Source organism: Canis lupus, chromosome 35 (assembly GCF_048164855.1).
Source record: "Canis lupus baileyi chromosome 35, mCanLup2.hap1, whole genome shotgun sequence".
NCBI lineage: Eukaryota > Metazoa > Chordata > Mammalia > Carnivora > Canidae > Canis > Canis lupus.
The window spans coordinates 17,516,700-17,541,445 of record NC_132872.1 but is presented as its reverse complement, the minus strand read 5'-3'; the positions used below and the strand labels follow the sequence as shown (position 1 = coordinate 17,541,445).

Genomic DNA, 24,746 nt, shown 5'->3' with positions numbered 1-24,746 from the left:
TTAAATTTAAATAAATATTAAAAGAATTAGTTCTTCAATTACTACTCACACTACAAATGCTCAATAGCCCTATGTGGACAATACACATGTAGGACATTTCCATCATCACAGAAAGTTCCACTGGACATGTTGGTCTATGGTATTATTTATGGATCACTGGGATTTTTTTTATAAGCATGCATTAATTTTATAATCACACACAGAATTATTTCCCTTCCACTCTCAAGCATATATCAAGAAAAAAGGACCCATGACATAAAAATTTAAAAACTAAAGATAGAAATAAGTAGAAAAATGTGTTTTTACCCATAGCTCTGAGTTCAGTATAGTCTATCAAAATTGCCTGATTTTTTTTTTTAATCACTAGCTATGACTTTTCTGAGTGATGTATTTAGTACAGGCAGTATGTGAATGTATTTTTTTAATTAAAAAAAATAGGCCAGTACTTCCCAAGATGCATTCTTTTTCTATAGACCTTTGCTATGCTTCAGATTCTCTGTTCTGATCATTTTAAGAAAAGATATATACAATAATATTTTCTTTACAAGGGATCCACAGTGCATAAAGTTCTGAAAGGTCCTGTGATGAAGAAATCTTTTTTTTTTGATGAAGAAATCTTTTGAATGTGAATCATTTACCAAAAGATACTATAACTAAATCTGCCCTTCAAAAAGTATTAAATGCAACATCTTCTAAAAAGTGAAAAAGAGAAACTAAATACATTACCGAGTTGAGATAGCAAGCTGATGATACTTAAGAGCAGTGGTGCACTTATGCTTGGGTCTTCAAGTAGTTCCACAAGGCAACTTAAGCATTCACTTGGTAATATCTGATTTGGTGTAAACAATCGTGTGAGCTTCTGCCCAGAAATTACCTACAAAATTGTAATTAAAATGCATTAGTTAAGAATTGGCAATTTGTGTCTCTTCTCCATTTCAAGTAAGAACTCAGTTCCCACTGCCATGCTTTTTTCCAATTTAGAAAAGTCAAATGCTGTTCCTTCCCTGGAAGACAACCTATCTCCTCTCTCACTAGCTAATATAATCATTCAGATCCAAGTTGTAATGTGTTTCCTCCTGAAGCTTTCCACTAACCCTCTTCCACCAACTAGGTTAGGTTTGCCTGTTATACTGATAATAAATTATACTTTTATTTTATGAGCTGCCAAACTTTTGATTACCTAGCATTATTTCCTCCTTACTACATTGAACACCCTATGAAGGCATAGGGTATAAATCAACACTTTACTACAATATATTTATTGAGTAAATAAATTCCTGTACATGCATTCCACCTATTTTGAGGGAGGCAAAGCAAAGTGAAAAGGAGCTATGGGACTAACTATGTGTTATTCCTTTTACTCCTTTCAAAGTCAGTAAGCTGAGCAGAAGTTAGAGATTACAAAAATGGAAATTAAAAAAATTTTTTTTAAGTAGCCAGGTCATGCATAGACAAATTTTATTTTTGGTTATTCCGTTTTTACTCCTCTCTTTTAACTCTATAAACCATCCTCCCCTTTCCCATGTGAACAGATAAAGCTGAGATTAAAGGCCAAAACAGTTGTTAGACAGCCAGGTATTTTAATTTTCATTTCTTTAAAGATTTATTATTTAGAGATAAAGACAGAGGCCAAGAAGAGGGAGGGGCAGAGGAAGAGGGAGAAAAGCAGACTCCCCACTGAGTGCCAACGGGGGTTCAATCCCAGGACCCTGAGATCATGACCTGCGCTGAAAGATTTTATTTATTTATTCATGAGAGACACACACACAGAGAGAGAGAGAGAGAGGCAGAGACACAGGCTGAGGGAGAAGCAGACTCCTCACAAGGAGCCCAAAGTGGGATTCGATACTGGATCCCGGGATCACACCCTGAGCCGGATCCCACTGAGCCACCCAGGCATTCCAGGATGAAAACAATTCTTAAGGGAGAGAAATAATCATTGATAAATATAAATTTCTGTTTACCAAATACCACATGTGCATAATGAAACCTGAATTTCCACAGATAATCACTGCACTGGAGAAATTACTGGCTTAAGAAAGCATCTCTAATATTCCTTTCCACTTGTACCTTCTATAGCACGCCCTCAATACAACTCCAGCAACAGCAGACACCCCTGCAGCCCTGTGATGGTAACAATGTCCTTTACAGCTAGCTGCTAGCCAACACCTCTTCCATGGCAAGCCCTGTGAACTTGGGAGAATAGCATGACCTTCACACTAGGACACTGTTGCTTCATCTCCAGGAAAGATAAGGCACATTTGTCCTCTCCCAGGTCCTCCCACTAACACTGTCCATCTTATGAGAATGACAAGGAGATCAACCTGGCTAGAGTCAGATCCATGGGCCAAAAGTCAAAGCAAAAAAAAGGGTTAAGCATATATGTAAGTCCCAAAGTAAACTTTTCTTTAACATTTAAAGAGCCAATGGGATGAGCACTGGGTGTTATACTATATGTTGGCAATTGAGTTTAAGTAAAAAATTTTTAAAAAGTGCAGGGGTGGTTTCGCGGGCTTAGTTGGAAGAGCATGGGACTCTTAATCTTGGAGTCGTGTGTTTGAGCCCCACAGTTGAGTGTAGAGATTACTTAGATAAATAAAACTGAAGACAATAGGGGCGCCAGGATGGCTCAGTTGGTTAAGTGACTTCGGCTCAATTCATGATCTCAGGGTTCTGGGATTGAGCTCCCACATCAGGCTCTCTACTTTTCTCTCTCTTTCTGCATCTGCATTCTCCTTCTCTCTCTCAAATAAATAAATAAAATCTTTACAAAATTAAAACAAAATTAATAAAATTTAAAGAGCAAATACAATTACCCACAGCAGAAAACAGGTACTCTGAGTCAAGGGATCTTTGCTTGCTTTCATAAATGGTATATAAAAAGCTTTACCCAAAATTAATCCATCTTGTCTAATTTTACTAGTAGTTATCCTATAGAATTCCTATAGAGTGTAATTCAAGATAAAAGAGGTAAACCTTGCAACCTAGTTTAGCATGTTTAGTTACTCAGTTATTAAAGAGTATCTTGTTAAAAATCACTTCCCCAGGGGCCCCTGGCTCAGTAGAGCACTCAACTCTTGATCTCAGGGTTGTGAGTTCAAGCCTAATGTTTGGTGTCGAGATTACTTAAAAAGAGAATCGTAAAAAAAATCACTTTCCTGGAAGTCTGTTTCACAGCACTGCTTTATAGTGGTGTAGCTTCCCATTCCCTCCATTTTTTGAGCACAGGGTAATCAAATTTAGTACGAAAATAATTTCTATGTTAAGATTTCCACTGATAATTGAAATTGATAAATGGAGTCGGACACTTAACGGACAGCCACCCAGGCGCCTCAACAGCCAGGTATTTTCAAAAAGCTTTCTGAATGTTATTCAAAGCCTAACTATTCTATATAGATATATATCTTTTCTAGAAGGATGGAAAAACAAGTAGTTACTTTAGAACTGGATAAAATCTGTTCTAAACACTTTCGTTTTTAAAAAGATAAAGGTCTAAGCAGGCTGTTTTAGTATCCCTCTAATCTTTTCTATCTCTTTTTTATGTCCTCACTCAGATGTCAGTTTTTCTTTTAAAGCTTTGCTGATAAGAACGCTTCAGAATAGACCTGGGGTGCTTGGGTGGTGCAGTTGGTTAAAAATTCGACTCTTGGGTTTGGCTCAGGTCATGATCTCAGGATTGTGGGATCAGTGTGAATTCTGCTTGAGATTCTTTCTCCCTCTCCCTCTGCCCCTCCTGCTCATAGTCACTTTCTTTCTCTAAAATAAATAAATCTTAAAAAACAAAAACTTCAGAATATCTGTTCCCAAGGAGCATGTGTTTTAACATTAAAGTCTAAAAAGACAGAAAAAACAGGTCCAATGGCAAAATTACATACTGATAGTAGATATTTAGGGGGTAAGGAATGTTCTGATTGCCTTTATGCCTATTTATGAAGCTATACCTTTGAAGATTAAGACATTTTCTGCTTTAAATACAATTTCCCTCGGGATGAGACCTGCATTTATTACCTGTTAAAATGTAAAAATCGCTTCTTGGATGCTTTCATGCAAATAGAAATTTATTTTAGGAATAACATATTTTAGCACTTACTTTGGCCTAAGCATTGTTCTATAGATGTATGTTAATTCTCTTCATCTTCGTGATAACTATAAGCTAGGTGCTGTCTTGCAGATGAGTAAACTGAGGTATACACCAAGACAGCAGCATCACAGAATTTCACTTCCTGAATCCATGCTCATGATCATCACATAACATTAGTGCTATAAAAAACCATTAAGAATGAGATCACCTCAGCTCTGTTAATCCTAAAAAAATTCAAAGCTCAGGTCCTGCATGGGGCTTTAAAGAAAAAATACTCCAGAAATGCAGAATAGCAGAATGAATGATCTCCTTTCAAATAACCATTTCTTTGTATCCTCAGAGATGCTGCTCTCATGAAGTATGCACAAAGATATTCATCACTGGGGCACCTGGGTGGCTGAGTGGTTAAGTGTCTGTCTTTGACTCAAGTCATGATCTCAGGGTCCTGGGATTAAGTCCTGCATCAGGCTCCCCACAGGGAGCCTGCTTCTCCCTCTGCCTGGGTCTCTGCCTCTCTGTCTCTCTCATGAATAAATAAAAATTTAAAAAAAAGATATTCATCATTAACATCACCCACCAAAACAGTTAAAATTTAAAAATCTGAAAACACTGGCAATCTACATGGATGAGTGACAGCAAATTTCATGTATTGCTGATACGAAGCTAAAAATGGTGTAAAACTGTGGAAAACTGCTTGGTAATTTCAACTGAAACTTAACATATACCTACCATGAGACCTAATAATGCCCCTTGTAGGTATATAAGTGAGTGCATATATTCAAAAATAGAATAAAAATGTTTATAACAGATTTATTCAAAACTCCACCTAGACCTAGTAACCCAATTGCCCACCAACAGAAGAATGTACATAAGCTGTGGTACATTTATACAGTGAAATTCTCTGCAGCAATAAAAAAGAATGAAGTACTAGCACATGTGCAACGAAAATAAATTTCACAGATTTATAGAATGTAAGAAGCCAGACACAAAAGTACATATTGTATGAGTCAACTTATCTGAACCACATGAGAAGGGACAATGGAAAAAACCTTACAGGGGACTGGAAACGTTCTGTATCGTGAAACAAGTGGTAGCTACTTGACTATTCACGTATGTTAAAAACTCAGTCTTCACTTAAGATTAATGCACATTATGCACTTGCACGTACGTTCTAAATGGCAGAAGTAGTTTTCAGCAAACCCCTTCAAAGCTTGCAAATGCAGTATCAAGGAGTCAGTCTTTAAGCCTCAAATTTCTTTGAGTTTCCTTCCATTCACTGTAACATGGCTCTCATATTCAAGGCATACCTGTTTTTTTCTCAGAGATGTTTCAGATTAGTATTTAAAATGCTGTACTCCTGCTTCTTCCATAAAACTGCTTATAACCAAGTGGCGTCTGGAGCTCACTGGCACCTTGGTCTATTCTGCTTGAAAGGCAAAGCCTTAGCATTTAACAGTTAATACCTTAATTATTAGGTTTGCAGGGAATTGTTGAGGTGATGAATGAAAAAAGAAAATGTACTTAGGGAGAGTGGGCACCTGAAGTCCAAAGAAGGAGCATCAGTGAGGCTGGAGAAAACAGAGGCATATTTAATGCATCCCAGTATCACCAAAGATTGATGTTGCCATAGGATTCATGACTGTCTTCTCTCTGTAGTACGTATCTTGCCAATCTTTGGTAACTTAGCCTTTATATCACAGAGTTACTATAACAAATAGATCTTAAAGTTATGTCCAATTTTATGTTAACAGATGCTGTAACAGAGAGAATTAAAATAAGATTTTTTTTTTTAAGATTTTATTTATTTATTTATTTATTCATTCATTCATTCATTCATTCATGAGACACAGAGAGAGAGAGAGAAGCAGAGACACAGGCAGAGGAAGAAGCTGGCTCCATGCAGGAAGCCTGATGCGGAACTCCATCCCGGGTCTCCAGGATCAACGCCCTGGGCCAAAGGCAGGCGCTAAACCGCTGAGCCACCCAGGGATCCCCTAAAATAAGCTTTGATTGAGCTTACCTGTTTACTAAACTCAGGTCAACGGTGGTTGGAATTGCACGAATATGCAATAAATGATAGGTTAAAAGCCTAAAATCAAATCGGAACACAGAAAGCTGTGGATAAGTGATCTAGATACAAATCAGTGGGAACTAATAGGAAAAAAATGAAAGCAATTTAGCAATATAGGTTTGAAAAATTTTGAGCAACAGATTTTGGTTCAAAACAAAACAAAACAAAACAAAACAAAACAAAACAAAACACAACACACCAGAGGGGCAGCCCAGGTGGCTCGGCGGTTTAGCGCCGCCTGCAGCCCAGGGCGTGATCCTGGAGACCGGGGATCGAGCCCCGCGTCGGGCTCCTGCATGGAGCCTGCTTCTCCCTCTGCCTCTCTGTGTCTCTCATGAATAAATGAATAAAAACTTAAAAAAAAAAATAAAGCAATTTAGCAATATAGGTCTGAAAAATTCTGAGCAATAGATTTTGGTTTAAAACACACATAAAAAACAGGAGGGGCAGCCCTGGTGGCTCAGCGGTTTAGCGCCGCCTTCAGCCCAGGGTGTGATCCTGGAGTCGCGGGATCGGGTCCCACATCGGGCTCCCTGCATGGAGCCTGCTTCTCCCTCTGCCTGTGTCTCTGCCCCTCTCTCTCTCTCTCTCTCTCTCTCTATCATAAATAAATAAAAAAGAAAAAAAGAAAAAAAAAGAGAAAGAAATGAAGAAAGACGTGCGGCTCCGAGCTCTCTCCACAACCAAACCCAAACAGCCGAATTTAGATTCCCCAACCCCCCGCCCCCGTCCCTCCTCGGACCCCGAGTAGCCGCCCCTCCCGTCCTCCCAGCGGGACGCGGAGGGCCCGCGGCAGGGTAGGCAGGTGGCTGGGCATTCACGGCCGACACTCGCCTCCCTCCCGGGGTCGCCCCTCACCTCCAAGTGCCGCAAAAGCTGGGTGGCATTCGCCTCCGACTTAACCGCTTTGTACTGGCTGATGGTCAGCAGCAGAGACTTCAGGCAGGCGGTGGAGTCCATGGGCGCTGCCGCCGCCCGCCCGCTCCGGCCGCCAGCTCTCGCCGCGCTTCTTTTTTTTGATTTTTTCCAGCTCCACCCCCTCACTCCCGAGGTTTCCGGTTCCGGTAGCGCTCCGGAAGTCCCTGGGCACCCTGGGGGAACCGCTCTCAGTGAAGAAAGGCGGGGGGGAGCGGGGAGGCGGGTCGAGGAGGCGTGCGGGTCCCCCGAGGGGGCTGAGCGCTGTCCTTCCAGAACCCCCTTCCCGCTCCCCACCCGGCCCTCGCTGGAGCCGAAAAGCCGCGAGGTTTCAGCTTCGAGATCGCGTGGAGGCGATCAATCTCGCGAGAAACGTGACTGCGGCTCAAACTTGCGAAGGGGCGGTTGGGCGCCGGCGGGGTCCCGGTTGCGCCGAGCTCTCGGTGTTGGTTCGTTTGCTCCTTCGGCCTTGCCGCGGGGTGACCGGCTTTTTCATTTGTGCGTCAGCGTCTACCTGAGAAATGGTCGCTTTTCCCTAGTCTAGACACGGTGAGGAGTTCTGAGGAGAATACGGGGCTCCGTACTGTGAGGCGGCCGGGGAGGGGCCTGTGGTTAAACTCTCCCCCACGTCCGCCCCGTCTCCTCAGGAATGTTTGTTTTTCAGAGCAAGCCTGTGGCCGTGGGATTCTGTGGCGCGGCCGTCCTGCCCTTGAGGTAGTCGTCCGGCTTCTCCCAGACAGCCAGCCCCGGGTGACTGCTGGGCCAGGCGTTGCTGCCGAGGGTGTTCCCACGAGCGTCAGTATTTTTTTTTTTTTTTTGTAAGTGGAGGTATCTTATTATTACTATTTTTTTTAATCCGTCGTGATCAATTGTTTTCCGAATCTCGGTGCCTGTGAACAGGGCACTTCGGTTTGCGGCGCTGTGATACGAGAGAATTCTTGTGCATGTGTGTAGACGGTGAACGAAGTAGCTGCTTCTGGAGCGTTCTCTCTGCCTGATGTCTGCTGACGTTGAATCGAGCCTTAAAAACCAGTCTGGAGAAATTGCTAAGAGTACATGTCCTTTTTATTTATTAATTTATTTGGCTTTTTTTTTCTTTTTAATTTTTACATGTCCTTTTTAACTAAATCATTCGTCATTAGTCTTTGTCAAGTCAAAGGAAATATTTTCTACATCACTCTTTAAAGGCAGTACTTCATACATTAAAACATTTAGCATCACTGTTTTTTTTTTTAAAGCGGTCCTTTTTATATCAAAACATTTTTAAATGTGAAGGTCTTAAAATAATAATGTAAAAATAATTGGGTGATTCATGTATCTATGGGTTCATTCATTCTGTAAACAATTGGTGATGTATGATTGAGGGTTAGAAGTGGCGAGAAAACAAAGATGAAGTATCCCCCTCCTGGGAAGCAACTGTCTAATTAGAGGAATGTACTAAATAGGGACTCCATAGGGAATCCACCTGAGTTCCGGAGGCTCCTGAGGTTATGTCAAAGAGCGATGCCAGGCTGTGTGCTGACAAACTCTAGTTCCACCTTTTACAATGTGACCATAAGGCAGACTCTTCACTGCTTCAGTTTCTCTCTTAGGTAAAATCCCAGCTGGCAGTAGTACCTGTTTAATAGGATAAGGTCGGTAATGAATGATTGATGATCGAGAGCCTGCAGTGAGCCTGCAGTGTACGAGGTACTTGTCTAGGCACTAGAAAGAAGATTTATTGAATAAAAAGTCCTATGTTGAGATTACATTCTAGTAGGGGTTAAAAAAAAAAATGAGAGTGAGATGGAGAAAGAAAAAGTAGCAGAAATTCTTTTCCGAGAGTAAAAGTGTTTATGAAGAAGGGAGTTGGGTGGTCAGGATAGAGAAAGTGCTTCAAGGAGTTGAAGGACAGAGCCATGCTCTCCGGGGAGAGGGTCCTGAGGTGGGACTAGAAGGAAGTGTGTCACGGATGGCAAGGATGGATGCTGCACTGAATGGAGTAGAGAGCAAGGGTGAGCGTAGCAGGGAAAGTGAGGTCGTGTCAATTGGTGCAAACCATTACGGAATGAGTTAATCAACTTAAAAAATTTAGAGCGGTTGACTGGCATAATTCTGTTCCCAGCAGGTGTTAGTTACCTCCTGGTTCATTGGCAAATGCAGTGATAACAGGTTAATGTTAGACTTCTCAGTAATAATAACAAGTGCGTCATCTTCATACTTAATTCTGAGCCAAGGGAAGATGCCAAAGCTGCCAGTCATAAATGCCTTCTTTCTTTAAAACCTTGCACTTTAACTGAGGCAGTGATAGAAAATTTTCATTCTCTTCTGTAAGATATTCATCTTTAATATAAAATAGTGTCATTCTCAAAAATCTTCAAAAATTGACGATGGAAGTTTAGAAGGATGTACCACGATGGTAGCTGTGAGAAGCAATAAAGTATTGAGGCAGAGATACTCATATATCCTAATGTGAGAAACACAGAGCCTTATTTTAGGCCCACAAAATGAGAAGGAGAAGGAGATGAAGCTGGGTCCAGATGACTAAAGACCTTATTATTCTTGATCCTGAATTCAGTGATTGCTGGCTTAAAAATGGGGCCTTGATCTCTTTAGGGTTGTGCTTTAGGTTGATTACTCTCGCAGGTGGGTGAGCTATGATTTTGAGATAGATAAGGATAGAAGTAAGGAGGATGTTTAATTTGCTGCAGTCTTTCCAAAGGATTATCAGGATAATTGAAGTGGAAATAACAAAGAGGTGATGACAAATTTGAGAAATACAGATGAGGTGAAATAGGCAGGACTTAGTGACTCATTTCAGATGTGAAGAGAGGGATTTCACATTTCTGGTGTGAATGATTGAGAAGATACGGATGTTGCTGTGGTAGTTAATAATGTATTTTACGTTCAGTGGAATTTTATAAAATTTATCATATAGTCTTAAGTTTCAGGGCATTATGTAATTTTTGTTAATGTGAGTTCTCTTTTTCTCCTTTAGAATTTTAATTTGCTATTGCTACTGTAAAAAGATGCTGATTTTTGATACATCTTTTATCTAGATTCTGACTAAAATTTCTTAAGAGTTTTGTTTATTAGACTTTCTAGCTTTATATCATCTGCAAATAATAATTTCATCTTTTCCAGTATTTGTTTCATTAATGTATTCCAAAAAAAATGGAATAATCATGATGATAATGAACATCTTTGTCTTCTTACTTAATTGAATGAGGATGACCAGTATTTTAACACTTACTATAATTTGTGCTATTGGCTTGTAATAAATAGCCTTTCAAATGTTTAGGGGATTGCCCTTTATACCTGTTTTATTTAAAGATTTTCCAAAATGTCTACTTTAAAAAAATTATCAAATATTTGTTTATAGATTTCATTTTCCACTTTAACATGATAATGCAACGTATTCTGTTGCTTTTTGGTTCTTGGGATAATAGTAGCTAACACTTATTGAGCATTTGTTATATGCCAAACACTATTCTAAGAATTTGATGCTTACTAATTAATCTTCATAACAACCTCATGCATTGGGTACTGTCATGATCTCCATTTTACAGGTGAAAAAACTAAGGAGAGGTGAAATACTTTGCCCAAGGTCATATAGGTAATAGTAACAAATATTGTGTTTGCTATACTGCAAATATTTTATTTAGGATTTCATATTTGAAATGTTTTCCTGTTTTTAATTCTCTCTTTTGGAATTGGGGTTATATGTCACTTTTGAAATAGGAATCAAGTTTTTGTTCTCTGTACTATAGAATGAGAATTACATTGGAATCCTCTGATCCTTGTAGATTGTATACAACTGGCCCATAAAATTAAGCCTAATAACCTTATTTAGTGGTAGATCTTTAGAAAATATTTGGATTTGTAATATGGTTATAGATCTGATAACTTTTCTCTACCTTTTATTAAGTTTGGAAATAGAAATTTTTTTAACATAGCAACTATTTCTTTAGATTTACAGGTTTCTTTTTATAAAGTTGATCAGTATTCTAGTAATTCTCTTAATCTCTTTATTTTAAATTTCCTTTTTCATTGTAATGCTATCTATATTTTTTCTTACATGGGCTTTCTAGGAGTTTGTCTATTCTGCTTTTCAAGACCCAACTTTGATTTTATTTTTGTTTTTCTTTTTTTCAGAATGATTTTACTTTTATGTTTATTAATTCCATCCATAAACAATTTTTTCCTTCATTATTTTTATAGTTTTTAAAATTTCAGGCTTAACATATTTGCATACTATATATATTTTTATAAAGAGTATTTTATGCCCACAGATTTTAAGACTGTAGCTTAGGTGAGCATCTGTATTTCACTTAAAAAAAAAATAAAACACACAGTTAAATTAGCTTAAGCAATCAGGTAGAGTTTTTTAAAAAATATTAATATTCCTTCATACTCAAAGAGCGTAGATTCTGTTGGACAAACCGGAATAAGTGCTGTTGAGAGAAATAGATTAGCTTTAGGAACACATGCTAGATTTTAGGGCAAAAAATATCAATATCTTCAAGGTCTGGCCTAAAATCCCTTTCTCCATAAATTTTTATTGCTGTCCTTTATATTTGCATATATATTTGCCCAAATTTATAGGATGGGTAGCTTTATCCTTTAAATCAGTATTGAGTGCTTAAAGAGTGTCAGGTGCTGGTGTAGGCACTGGGGATATAACAGAGGGCTTAAAAAAGAATCCTCACATTGGGGGTGGGCTTCTATTCAGTGGGGATATGAGGCCAGATGTAAACTAGGAGATTGTTGTAATAAACAGCAGGTGGAATGGAAGTTCCATTGGCCCAGGTTCCCAAGATTCAAAGCAAAGAAATCTAGTGGTAGAAAATTGGCAGAGGTCTAGGCATGAGGTTATTTAGATACCTTGTCTTTATTATGGCTAAAACAATTCAAATATTAATATCAAATTGATTTTGCTCTTTATGCAGAGCCAGAAAACATCTGTAGAATTTCAACCCTCATTTTTCAGAAATGTTACCTTCAACACAAAGGCAAAAAACCTATTAAGCCAAAATTATTCTCTTTTCAATTATTTTTCCTGTTTCTTTTCCCAATCAGGTATTAAAACTCAGCTAATCTCTAAATGATTTGCCAAACCGTACATTAACTTTTTCACTGTTCTTTTTTTTTGTTTTGTTTTGTTTTTTTTTTTTTACTTTTTCACTTTTCAAACAATCCCTGATTATTATTATTTTTTTTAATATTTCACAGAATCTAAGTACATAGTTTGGGTAATTTTTTTTTTTACTCCATTTTCACATCTAATTTCATATCCTAGTATCAGAAGGTTGCCTTTTTCTTAAAAATGTAAGTATTATCCATTGTTTCTGAATCCAATATTGTAGATACAGATAAGTGGCTGTAAGTGATTTCTAAGGTACAGTGATTATTTTTAATTACAGCTAGTATTTATGGAAGACCTATTTTGAACAAAGTCCTTTTCATATGTCATTTTTAAATTTTTGGTCTTTCAGAAAATACTGTTAAGTTCATGAAAGGGGTAGATACCTGTTTCTTGAATTAAAATGTGAAGCCATTTTCTAAGATAGTGGTGTCCAGAGTGGAATATGCACACCTTGGGATGTGTGAAACTGTCCGTGTGGGAACAAATACTGGAATTTTTTACTTTCCTTAATCTCATTCTTTTTGTGACTGTAATGCCTGCCTATAATGCACAAATAAACTGCTATGCATGTATTTTCAGTGTAGTCTCAGATTTATTGCTTTAGATACATGATCACAAAAATTTGTTTTGGGAACTTTCCGAAATCATTAACCTTAACAGAGCATTTAGACACATATTAATTATTATTCATTTCAGTGCCACATGTGGCACCTGGCATTTTTCTGAATTGTTTAGTTGAACAAATGGATTCTCTTAGCAAAAACTAATGAAAGTAGTGTATTATGAAATATTAAGATGTCGTGATTAATTATATTTGCAGTATCATTTACTAACCAGTAAGACCATGTAAATAGTTTTGTTTCTGAGTGTTTGTTTTTATGCAAATTATTTAATTCAGCTTCTAATTGAACAGCATGCTTATATAAAGTTAAATATTGCACTTAATCGGACATAGTGGAAAGAATATGGAATTTGCACTTGGTGAAACTTGGGCCTGAATTTCTACTTTTATAGATTTATTAGCAATATGAACTCTCTAACCCTAAGTTTCTTACTTTTAAAATGGATTACAGTAATGTTTGTATTTCAGAGTTGTGTGAAAGCCATATATGTTTTCGGTGTACATAGGAAATCAGCCCAGAGCCAGACACATAGGAGCTGATGAAAATTAATCTTATTTTTGATAAAACCAACGTTAATATACCCAATTAATTTTGTGATAGAAAACTGTTCATAAATGAAAGCTTGACCTACCTTTTTCAGTAAACCCTTCTTACAAACATACTTCTTTCTGAGATAATGAGGAGTAGTCTGTGTTATTACATTGGTGGGTCAGTTTGAATTTGGGTATTGTAGGCTTTGTCATTGGTGGGGGTGAGAGTCAAGTGCATACTGTGTTCTTTCCTCCTTGCTTGATTTTCATCTCTACATGTGTCATGTCTCAACATTCTGTCTTGTTTCCTTCCTTTTTTTCATTATTGTCTAACAAAAGTAATAACATTGCTAAAAATATTCTACTTTGGAAAATTTGCTCAGTGGTAACATATGCTCCTTCTGAGCGTTTCTAGTTACATCTCTGAACAGTGTGGTTTTGGCTAAACTGAAACTGATAGGTATTTTGATATTTGGATATTTTCTGAAACTGATAGGTATTTTGATATTTGATATTTTAATATTTGGATTTCCAGGTAAATCCTAACCTGTGCATGTTCATTGTAGGTAGATTCCAAATAATGAAAACAAATTAATGTATATTCTATAGATTTGTTGTGTAAATACAGATGTAACTGTATCTGAAATGAATTAAAAACCTACTTTTGACAAGAAACTAATTTGACAAGGATTTTTGCTATTTTGGCATATTTATAAGGAGGGGTACTAGGTATACTTTGCAGGGTTCTTGCTTTCTGATATAAGCTGCCAGACAGTGTTAATGATTTTTGCAAAATGGTGAGAACTGAGTAGACAGTGAATGTAATCTCTCAACTTTTGACATGGATGAAATCTAAATGAGATACTTGGTGTCATTTCTTTCTTTTAGACAAATGATTTGTATTTGTACATGTTACATAATGCCAGGATAGTCTTACTGTTCTTCCTCAGAATAATCTGTTATGTATTTACTTAATTGACCTTTTCATTTTTAATCAACTAGGTGGTTCTCAACTGGGCCGTTTTTGTCCCCCAGGGAACATTTGGCAGTGTTTGGAGACACTTTTGCTTTTCACAGTGGAGCTGAGAGGGGAGTTAGGGTTGCTACTGGCATCTATTAGGTAGAAGCCAGGGGTGCTCCTTAACATCCTAAAAATGCACAATACATCTTCCCCGAACAAAAAGACTTGTCTAGCCTAAAATGTCAATAGTACTAAGATCGAGGAACCCTGATTTAGTGGGCATAAAAAAGTTCTCGTAACTGAATTTCTCTCCTGAAAAATAGCAAGTATATTATTTTGTTTTCAAGCTAATGGCATTGAGAAAAGTGAGTTTTATTTTTACTATTTTTGCACACTTGGTACTCCCTTTTTCCACCTGGCATTGTGTGGTCTGAAAGGGCCAGAACTGACAACGGTAGCAAATTCATGGGACATCTACCCATGCATTGCTATGTGCACTTTTTGGCCAATTACAGCCTCTAATTTGGTCAAGTGACTTAAGATGAGTGCTTGAGTGGATTTAAAAAACTGTGTCTATATACTATTTGGGGAGGTGATGGAGTGCTACAAGGTAAACATTTGAATGAATAATTAAACAATTCTAAACAAAAGCTGTGCACCTGTTTTGATGTGAATAAGCGCAGCTTTAAAAAATGGGGGTTAAGCCCTTTGCGATAAAAGAAATGTTTGCTATAATTTCAGTAGATAAGAGGACAAGTGGGAGCTGGAAGCTCAGAGGGAGCAAGAAAGGCATTTTACTGTTGTCAGAATATGGATGGCAATACCTTATTTTTCAACCGGTAAAACAGCCTGTAGATAAAATCATTTTGTTTGCTGGACAAAGGTGTGCTGTAAACTGACACTGAACTTTAACTTGCCCTCTGATCAACCATCCAGCACCTGAATAGGTTCCTGTGAGAGAGCAGCCCCTTAGTTCCAGGAAGGCAGAGTCAGTTTTTGTTTCCTGCTGACCAGGAAAGCCTATTGAAATGAATATATCAAGGAAAACCAGATTCATCCTCTCTCCCATATTAACCCTGATTTTAAAGATTTCCTTCAGCCTCTTCTAGAATGGTAAGAACCTTTGGATTATTTTAGAAGCACACTGTTAACGTTTCAGGCTGGCTACTTCCTTTCCGTTGCTAGGCACTGACGCCTTCCTTCCCCACAGAGGCTGTAAAGTGCTGCCTGCCGCTGCTGCTACTGTAGCAGTGGGGTGTGCCACACATGATCTGCTTAGCTCCTAGGAGATGATGGGGTGATGATACTCTTCTGGAAAACCTTTCATCACAGAGATTCAGCTCAGGTTGTATTTTTAAGCAGACTGAAAGTCATTAGCTTATTTTAACTCTTAATTCAGGATCCAAATATCTTCTGATTTATTAATATTATGCTCTTTTCTTTTTCAAGCTGAACACTGAATAGCTTAGCAGAGGCCTTCCATCTTCTCTACCTTGTTGCCAGAGAATCTTCCTCCTTTTTCAGCCTTGCTGTGATCTGTACAAACAGCTAGCTGATGGAGAGTTTATCAGAGGGGGAGATATCTGTGTCTGGGTTTTTAAATTCTGGAAATGAGGGCATTGCTTTGTCTAGAAAAAGCGTGTGTTTGTATACTCTATCTGTGACGTAATGCCTAACTTACTTTTTGTTAAAATAGCCTGGAGGTTATAGAAACCATAAAAGAAAAACAGATCACAGTCCTAGAATTCTCAAAGCTATGTCCTTTTCTGTACAGCTTTACTGAGATGAAGTAGATCTGATTTAGTTTGAAAGAATAATGTATCTCTGCTTTATTATTAGTGTTAGGCTGTATTTTTTACTGGTATTGAACAGAGAATGCAAATTTAAATAGGTGCATGATTCTGTTTATTGAGTTTTTAAAAAATAAGAGTAAAACCATAAAATAATTTACCTAGGAAAACTGGGTTCTGCATAGGTGAGTTATACTGGCAGCAAGATATATTTTGTTACAGATGGGCAAGAAACTAAGAGGTATTAGAAAGCTCTCTTTTTAAATGAGGAAGTTTATTTTTTTAACTTTTCATTTAAGTATAAGTGGCATGCAATGTTACATTAGTCTCAGGTGTACAGATAGTAATTCAGCATCTCTGTAGGTTATGCTATGCTCCCCACAAGTGTGGATACCATCTGTCACCATACATTATTATTGTATCATTGACTATATTCCTATGTTACACCTTTTATTCCTGTGATTTACCGTTCCATAACTGGAAGCCTATCTGTATCTCCTACTCCTCCTCACCCATTCTGCCCATGCCCCAACCCCCTTCCCTCTGGCAACCATCAGTTCTCTGTATTTATAGGTCTGATTCTGCTTTGTTTGTTTATTCATTTGTTTTATTTTAGGTATTTATCTTATTCTGACATTTCATTTAGCATAATATTCTCTAATTCCATATGTTACAAATGGTAGGATCTCATCCTTTTTTATTGCTGAGTAATATTTTATTGCATTGTGTATGTATACATACCACATCATCTTTATCCATTCAACTCTTGACAGACACTTGGGTTGCTTCCATATCTTGGCTATTGTAAATAATGCTGCAGTAAACAGAGATGCTTATATCTTTTCAAATTAGTATTTTCATTTTTTTGGGTAAATACTTAATAGAATTATTGGGTCATGCAGTATTTCTGTTTTTAATTTTTTGAGGAACCTCCATACTGTTTTCCACAGTAGCTGTACCAATTTCCATTCCTACCAACAGTGTGTGAAGGTTCCTTTTTCTCCACATCCTCACCAACATGTGTTAGTAAGTGAAGAAATTTAGATAGATGTCTGTGTGTGTGTAAATGTTTGTGTTTTAATTAAGTGTCCATTCAATTGTTGAAGAATTACCTTTTATCTCTCAAGACTTATATATGTAATTTAAAGCTGGTGTGAATCAAATATAGAATATAGGTTAAGACAGTATCATAATTAGGAGTACTAGTTTTGGACTTCTTTTTAGCGGGGTGTTGAGTTGCCCCTTCCCTCTTAAGCTCACAAATGACTCAGACCTCAAGTCTTAAGAGGGTTCAGGTCCTGCTGTTACTTCTTTTCTATGTGTTCAGTTGCCTTTTTCGGGTGTTTAGGGAGAGTCCATATCATGTAAAATAGCATTTCTTTGAGTAAATACAATCTGAAATCTTAATGAGTAACTTGGAAATGATCTTATTGAGTTACATTTTAATGATGGGCCTCCAAAAGCTCTACCAGTCTAACTTCCAGCTATATATTACAAATGCTATCAGAGAAAGTGGTTTCTTAGTTACTGGGATAAATACGTGTTTCATACTCAAGAAATGAGAAATTTTATCTAGTCTTGGACTTTGCAGCAAGGCACTCTAGGTCTGTTTTGTGTTATTGCTATTACTTTCTTTTTTCTCATGTCTTTCTTTGTCTCAAAGCACTGAACAATAGTTTTACACATTTACACTAATACTTCCTGGACTTTCATACAGGGATTAGAAAGGGAAATCGGCCTAGCAGAGAAATCATCCATCAAGTCTGGAGGCTTGAATTCTCAAAAAATACAGAACAAATGTGACTAATTTTATAGTTTTGAGATACAAATATTTGTAAACTTATGTGTAGAAGTAAATGAGAAGTCATATCCTTAACTCATTGAAACTACACTGTGTATATACCTTTTTTAAGGTAACATCCTTCATTAAGATATATGTTTGTAAACATATGCGTAGAAGCATATGGAAATAGTCCTGCGTTGAACTTATTGAAACTATACTGTATAACCTTATTTCCAAAAAAAAACCTCCTTCATTAAGATACAAGGATATATAAAGTTAGGTGTCGAAGCATATGCGAGAAGCCATATGCTTGACTCATTAAAACAACACTGTGTAATACCTTTTTTCAAGTAACATCTTTCATTAAGATATAAGTGTTTCTTTTTTGTTAATTTTAATTCCAGTTGACATAAAGTGTTATATTGGTTTCAGGTGTACAATATAATGATTCATGATTCCATACATCACCTGGTGCTCATAACCACAAGTATACTTCTCAATCTCCATCACTTATTTAACCCATCCTTCCACCCCACCTTCCTTCTGGTAACCATCAGTTTGTTTTCTATAATTAAGAGCCTGTTCCTTGGTTTGTCTCTCTTTTTTTCTTCACTCCTTTGTTTTGTTTCTTAAATTCTACATATGAGTGAAATCATATGGTATTTGGTTTTCTCTGACTTATTTGTCCTAGCATTATACTCTCTAGCTCCATCCATGTCATTGCATATGGCAACATTCCATTCTCTTGAATGGCTAAGTAATATTTCATTCCATATATATATATATATACGCATATATATATATATACACACACATATATACGTATACACACACACATAAATACCCCCCACATCTTTTTAATCCGTTCATCTATCAATGGACGCTTGGGCTTCTTTCATTATTTGGCTATTGTATATTATGCAGCTATAAACATCAGGGTGTTAATGTGACTAATTTTAAAAGAGTTGTTCTTGGGATAGTTGAGCTATATAAATAGATATACTAGTAGGTGCTCTCTTTTTGTTTTCATTTGTGTTGTGCAGTTTTTTTTTTCCTTTGAGGAAATAAGCACAACATTCATTGATATTTGAACTAGAGAGTGTACATCCCCTCTTTCCTATTTTATGAAGATCTAGAATCATATCTATTGGGGGAAAGTGGCTAAATGTTACTTTTAGACTAAAAACAACAATTAGTGTTATTGAAGATTGTGTTAAACAGGAACTTACTCTGTGGAAAGTAAATGAGTAGGAACCTTTTGGGAAGCCGTTTAAGCAGTATGCACCAAGAGACTTAAAATATTTGTGTCTTTTGAGAAATTCTACTTCTGAGAATTTCTTGTAAGTGAATAATCATAAATATGGAAAAAGGCTTATGGACAGTGGCATTTATCACAAAACTAATTATAATGGAAAAATAGGAAACAATTTAAATGGCCAACTATAGGGTAATAGTCTAGGAAACCCCAGTCACGCAGTTGTGTAGCCAATGAGAATACATAGTAGGAATATAAGGTAACATGAGGAATGCTTTTGATATAGTGTTCAGTGGTGAAAACTGTAGTGTAGAACATTGTTTATCCAGTATGATTACAAATCCTATTTTGCAAAAGGTAAAATATATCTTGCTTGGATGAAGTAGAGTGTATTAAAGTATAGGCAATGACTTATCTTTAGATGGTAAAACTGTAATTTTCATTTTTTTATAACTATCTCAAAATTTTCTTCAATGATCCGGTATTTTTTTTTTATAGTGGGGGAAAAAGAATGTAATCCTTCTACCTTCCCACTAAAAATATATTACTTTTCTTACAGCTTTAAACATCCGTAAAGTCTGCAAGCATTGGGATAAGACTTTTGTAAAACAATATTGTGCAGCATGGATTCTCTACCAGAAGAATTTTTTATGAGGTAAGGGATAGATTGACAAAAACCAACCACATTTGTTGCATTCTGCCTATGGAAAGGACAAATGTCCTCTGGGAAAGCTAGTGTGATTGAGATACCCTTATGCTTAGAGATAATTTAGCGACTTCGATTAGTGGGAGTTGTAGACTGGGGTTAGATCTAATTTAACAGAAAGTTTCTCTTAAGGACCACACTCTAGCTAAAGAGAGAAGAATTGAAAAATGTACTACAGCTTTCTACATGGGGGCATTTTCACTAATTGATTTCATTAATATGGTCTATTAATTTATAAGCATTTAGTGTAATGCTTATAATGTAAAGTACCTCCTTGGTATTTAGAGAATAAAGACAGACAAAATTTTGGGTACTTAGAATTGTAATGTAGTAGGAAGATATATAAAAAGTTTTACCTTTAGGCAAACTGCATGCATAGTGCCATGACTATATGTAGAAAGGAACAATAATGATTGACTGGAGTTGAGTGGGTTTCCATTAGATCACTTGAACTGAACATTAAGGGATAAGAAGCATTCTGATGTGTATAGAAATGGAAGGAAATAGCAAGAAAAAATACTTAAGATAAAATGGGAGGATTTCAACGGTCTTCTAAGGAGTTTAACTTTATTTTGTGCAGAAACCATGACATTTTAAAAAGATAAAGGAAATTTTACACTGTATTTTGGAAAGACTACTTCTTGATGGTGGTAAGGAAGAGACAACCAAATACAACACTAGTAATATCTCAGGAAGAAGCTGATGAAGGCCTGCATAGTAGGACTAGAAAAGAGGAGGGATTTATAGAACTAGAATCCACAGAATTCTATGACTTTAAATATGAGGAAAAGGGCAAACAAAAAAAAAAAAAGATGATTCAAAGGTTTTTTTTTTTAATTTAAATTCAATTAGCTAACTATAGTATATCATTAGTTTCAGATGTCGTTTTCAGTAATTCAGTTGCATATAACACCCAGTACTCATCACATCACGTGCCCTCCTTAGTGCCCTCCTTAATGCTGGTAATCTAGTAACGCCATCCCCCACCCACCTCCGCTTCAGCAACCCTCAGTTTGTTTCCCAGAGTTAAGAGTCTCTCCTGGTTTGTCTCTCTTTCTGATTTTTTTCCCATTCCGTTTCCACACTTTCTGTTATGGTCCTCTGCACTATTTCTTATATTCCGCTTATGAGTGAAACCATATAATATTTGTCTTTCTCTGATTGATGTATTTCACTTAGCATAGTACCCTCCAGTTCTATCCATGTCAATGTAAATGGTATTCATTCTTTCTGATGGTTGAGTAATATTGTATTTTATATATATATATATATATATATACACACACACATATATATATATCTCGCATCTGTATCTGTGATATATATATGAAGTACAACACAAAATATTATATATATATAGATCTCACATCTTTATCCATTAATCTATCCAAGGACATTGTAGCTTCTCACACAGTTTGGCGATTGTGGACATTGCTGCTCTGAACATTGGGGTGCAGGTGCCCCTTAGTTTTACTACATCTGTATCTTTAGGATAAATACCCACTAGTGCAGCTCTATTTTAAGTTTATGAGGAACCTCCACACTTCCAGAGTGGCTGTACCAGCTTGCACTCCTACCAGCAGTGTAAGAGGGTTCCCCTTCCTCCACATCCTTGCCAACATTTGTTATTTCCTGTCCTGTTGTTTGAATGGTGACTCATGACTTAAAGGTTCCTAATGATCAGAAGGAGATATGTACCATTAATATAGGGCTTATTAATTGAGACAGGTTTAATGTGTGTGTGAGAAAGAGAGAATAGATAATTCAGTTTTGGACATGAGGAAATTGAGGTATTGCTAAGACATCTTAAGTTATGAAGTTGTTGAGTAGATGGTTAGAAATTTGTAGTAGTAGTGTCGGAAAAGCAAGTTTTAGGGGTCATTAGAATTGGTGCTATTAGAATTCATGAGAGTTTGCTTATTAGTTTGTTTATTCATCCAATAAATACTTAAGTGCGTACTTTATGTCCGATGTTGGGATAGATACTTGGAGGTTAAGTAGTGCATAAGAAGGGCCTGATCCTTATCTGAGAGCATTTGTTTTTATATGGGCGTAAATGAAATTGACTTAAGTAGAAAATGTAAGAATAGAGGGATAAAAACGGGATATTAGTGGGGTGCCTGAGTCCTACGTGTCTGACTCTTGGTTTTTGGTTCATGGGTTTGGGGATTAAGCCCCATGTTGGACTCCATGCTTAGTGGGGAGTCTGTTTGAGATTCTTTCCCTTCCCTCAAATAGATAAACAAATCTTTTTTAAAAATGGAACTTTAGTGTATATACTGTGTATATTTCAGGATATATTATTATAGCAAAATTTTAGCTCCTAGCAGTAGAACAAAGCATACAGGTGGTAAAAGTAGCAAAATAGCAAAAGAAAAATACTGGTCTTGTGTCTCATTCTAGCTTTGCTACTTTCTAGATATATAACTTAAAAACAAGTTATATAACCTCTCTGGACATCAATTTACCCATCTTAATATAAAGTAATTACCACAGATGACTGCTGATACACCTTCCTATTCTAATACATCAGAAGCATGGTTTGAAACAGTTAATGTACATAGTTCATATTAAGTATTTTTTTTTTTAGATTTTTTTAAATCTATTTATTCATGAGAGACAGAGAGGCAGAGAGGTAGAGACCTAGGCAGAGGGAGAAGCAGGCTCCATGCAGGAAGCCCGATGTGGGACTCCATCCCGGGACTCCAGGATCATGCCCTGAGCCGAAGGCAGGCATTAAACCTCTGAGCCACCCAGGCATCCCCATATTAAATATTATTAAAATAATAAGTGAATATGATAAGTGAGAGGAAGAGGTGTAGCCAGTGGTATGAATTGAGAAGTGTAAGACTAGGAGGAGAACCAGCAGCAGTAAAGAATGCACAGTTTTTCAAGGAAGATTGGAAGATATGATGGGCAATATTAAATGATGCAGAAAGGCCAGGTAAAATGAAGAACTAAGATAAACCTGTTAAAATAACAAATAGTGGGATTTCATTAGTAACTTTTAATAGAGTAATTTTAATGTTGGGGAGGTAGTGAGGATTGGTTAAGTTTGCATATCAAAATTTGCTAGGAAAACTAAGGTGAATATAGCAGCTCACTTTCCACACTTGATTAAGAAGCACCAAAGCAGGGTTTGGACATATGGATGGTTCAGAAGCTTTACAGGTGACTTTAATATGCATCTGGGACTGAGAACTGTTGGGTCAAGGAGTGAATGATTGTAAAATAGAGTTGGCAAGAAGGGTATACATTTGAGAACTTTTTGTATTTTGTACTCTTCCGCAAACCTTGAGAGGCTTCAGAATACTGCTGTGGTAATTTTCATTTCTTGACAACACAAGAAAATTCCCTGTGTTCCTTTTTGGAGTGGGGCTTAGATGTGGATGAAAAGACACTTGAGGTTTTTCTTTGCCATGATGTTTTAAAGAGCACTGAGAACCATCTTGTGAAATATCATTTGTGTATATAAATCCTCTTCTGTTGAAATTTTATGTGGATAATACTATACTATTTATCTGTCCCAGTTTCCCCTCACAAAGTCAGGAGGCACATAGTAGATGATAAATGATTGTCTAGGAGATCAATACATAAATGTGAAGTAAGATAGAATAATTTTTATAAAGTACAGTGCTGAGTAAAGCCATTGAGATAAATTTCTCACCTCAGTTTTATCTCTGTTAGTGCATTAGAATTAAAAAGATTGTATAAATCCTATATGATCCTATGTTATGGGTCCTATATCATGGTTCTATACATAGGCAAAAGCAATTTTATAAATAACTTTCCAGTTCTATATGTAACACTGCATATGTTCACATTTCAAACTAATGTCAGAAGCACAACTTGTCAGGTTATTCCTTTTTACAAAAATAGTTCATTTTTAAATATGTTCTTTCTCAATTTTAAAAAATCATTTTGGAGAACTGGATAACTGAGGCCAGGAACATGAAACAAAAAAAGATCTGAGTAAGATAAATCCTTTCCAAACCTTTATTATGTTCATAAACACATGCACACATACACACACAAAACATTAGCCTTAAGACCCCTTTTATTTTACATTGAAACAATGCTATAAAGTTAATTTTTTCCCATAGTTTGTGTCTGTTCAAGAAAAATATTTTATATTGATTTTCAGTTCTGTTTACCACCATCCAGTAAGGGCAGAGCATACTTTTTTTTTTCTTTCACTTGAGTCCCTAAAGGTATGACACCTACACCTATTACCAGTTTTTGCTACACATTGTTTACACTTTTTGAACTTTCGGGCAAATTCGCTTGTTAGATTTTTTACTACTACAATTTGTGTTCTTTGTAAGGAGATACTCTGAATACATCCTTCTTTTTCATTTAAAGTAGGGATCCAACTGTGGAGGAGCAGACTAAGGGAGAAATCAAGAATAAGGTAGAAAAATCTACTGACCAACTGGTAAGAGAAGGTTAATTTTCAATAATTGTTAATTAGCAATGAGTAATTATGTATGACAATGTAACTGTAATTCTAATCAGTTTATCTGTTAAGAATTTCAGGGTGACTCTGCTTTCCTTCCTTCATAAATGTATGGTCATAATTAAACCTCTCCGATAATTGATAATTGTTCTCGAAGTTATTATAAGCACCAATTCTCACTATAAGTTAAAATTACCAGGTGATTGAATTGACTTGCCCCAAAACATCACAACAATCAATGTTAAGAAATCCCTTACTTCTAAAAGCAAAATCCAAACAAAATGAAAACTATGCACATGCAAAGAAAACACAGAATTTTATTTAGTAAGAAATTTGAGTTGTTTTAAAATTCTTTTCTGTTCTTATTATCTATACTGTTAGAACTTTCAGTTCAAAATGAAAGAGAATAGAGTATACATTAATATAAGATTTATATGAACATATAAATTT

General features: G+C 36.5%; 2 protein-coding genes across 12 annotated transcripts in view; one reads left to right on the top strand and one right to left on the bottom strand.

Annotated features, from left to right (window-relative positions):
• Positions 1 to 7,359, bottom strand: part of CIP2A (cellular inhibitor of PP2A) — a 34,587-nt gene extending 27,228 nt beyond the window's left edge. Inside the window, exons 1-2 of the mRNA XM_072811785.1 lie at positions 7,011 to 7,359; positions 727 to 874 (exon numbers count right to left, since the gene is read on the bottom strand). Of these exons, the coding sequence (XP_072667886.1) occupies positions 727 to 874; positions 7,011 to 7,112 (250 nt within the window). The 5' untranslated portion in view covers positions 7,113 to 7,359. The remainder of the gene's footprint in view (positions 1 to 726; positions 875 to 7,010) is intronic.
• The window catches only part of DZIP3 (DAZ interacting zinc finger protein 3), an 85,503-nt gene continuing 67,991 nt past the window's right edge, over positions 7,235 to 24,746 (top strand). For 5 of the 11 annotated variants that reach the window (XM_072811784.1, XM_072811782.1, XM_072811781.1 and 2 more), the window contains exons 1-3: positions 7,235 to 7,616; positions 19,694 to 19,789; positions 24,203 to 24,275. In XM_072811784.1, coding sequence (XP_072667885.1) covers positions 19,758 to 19,789; positions 24,203 to 24,275 — 105 coding nt within the window. In that variant the 5' untranslated portion in view covers positions 7,235 to 7,616; positions 19,694 to 19,757. The other 6 variants (XM_072811775.1, XM_072811783.1, XM_072811777.1 and 3 more) reach the window with 6 other exon arrangements.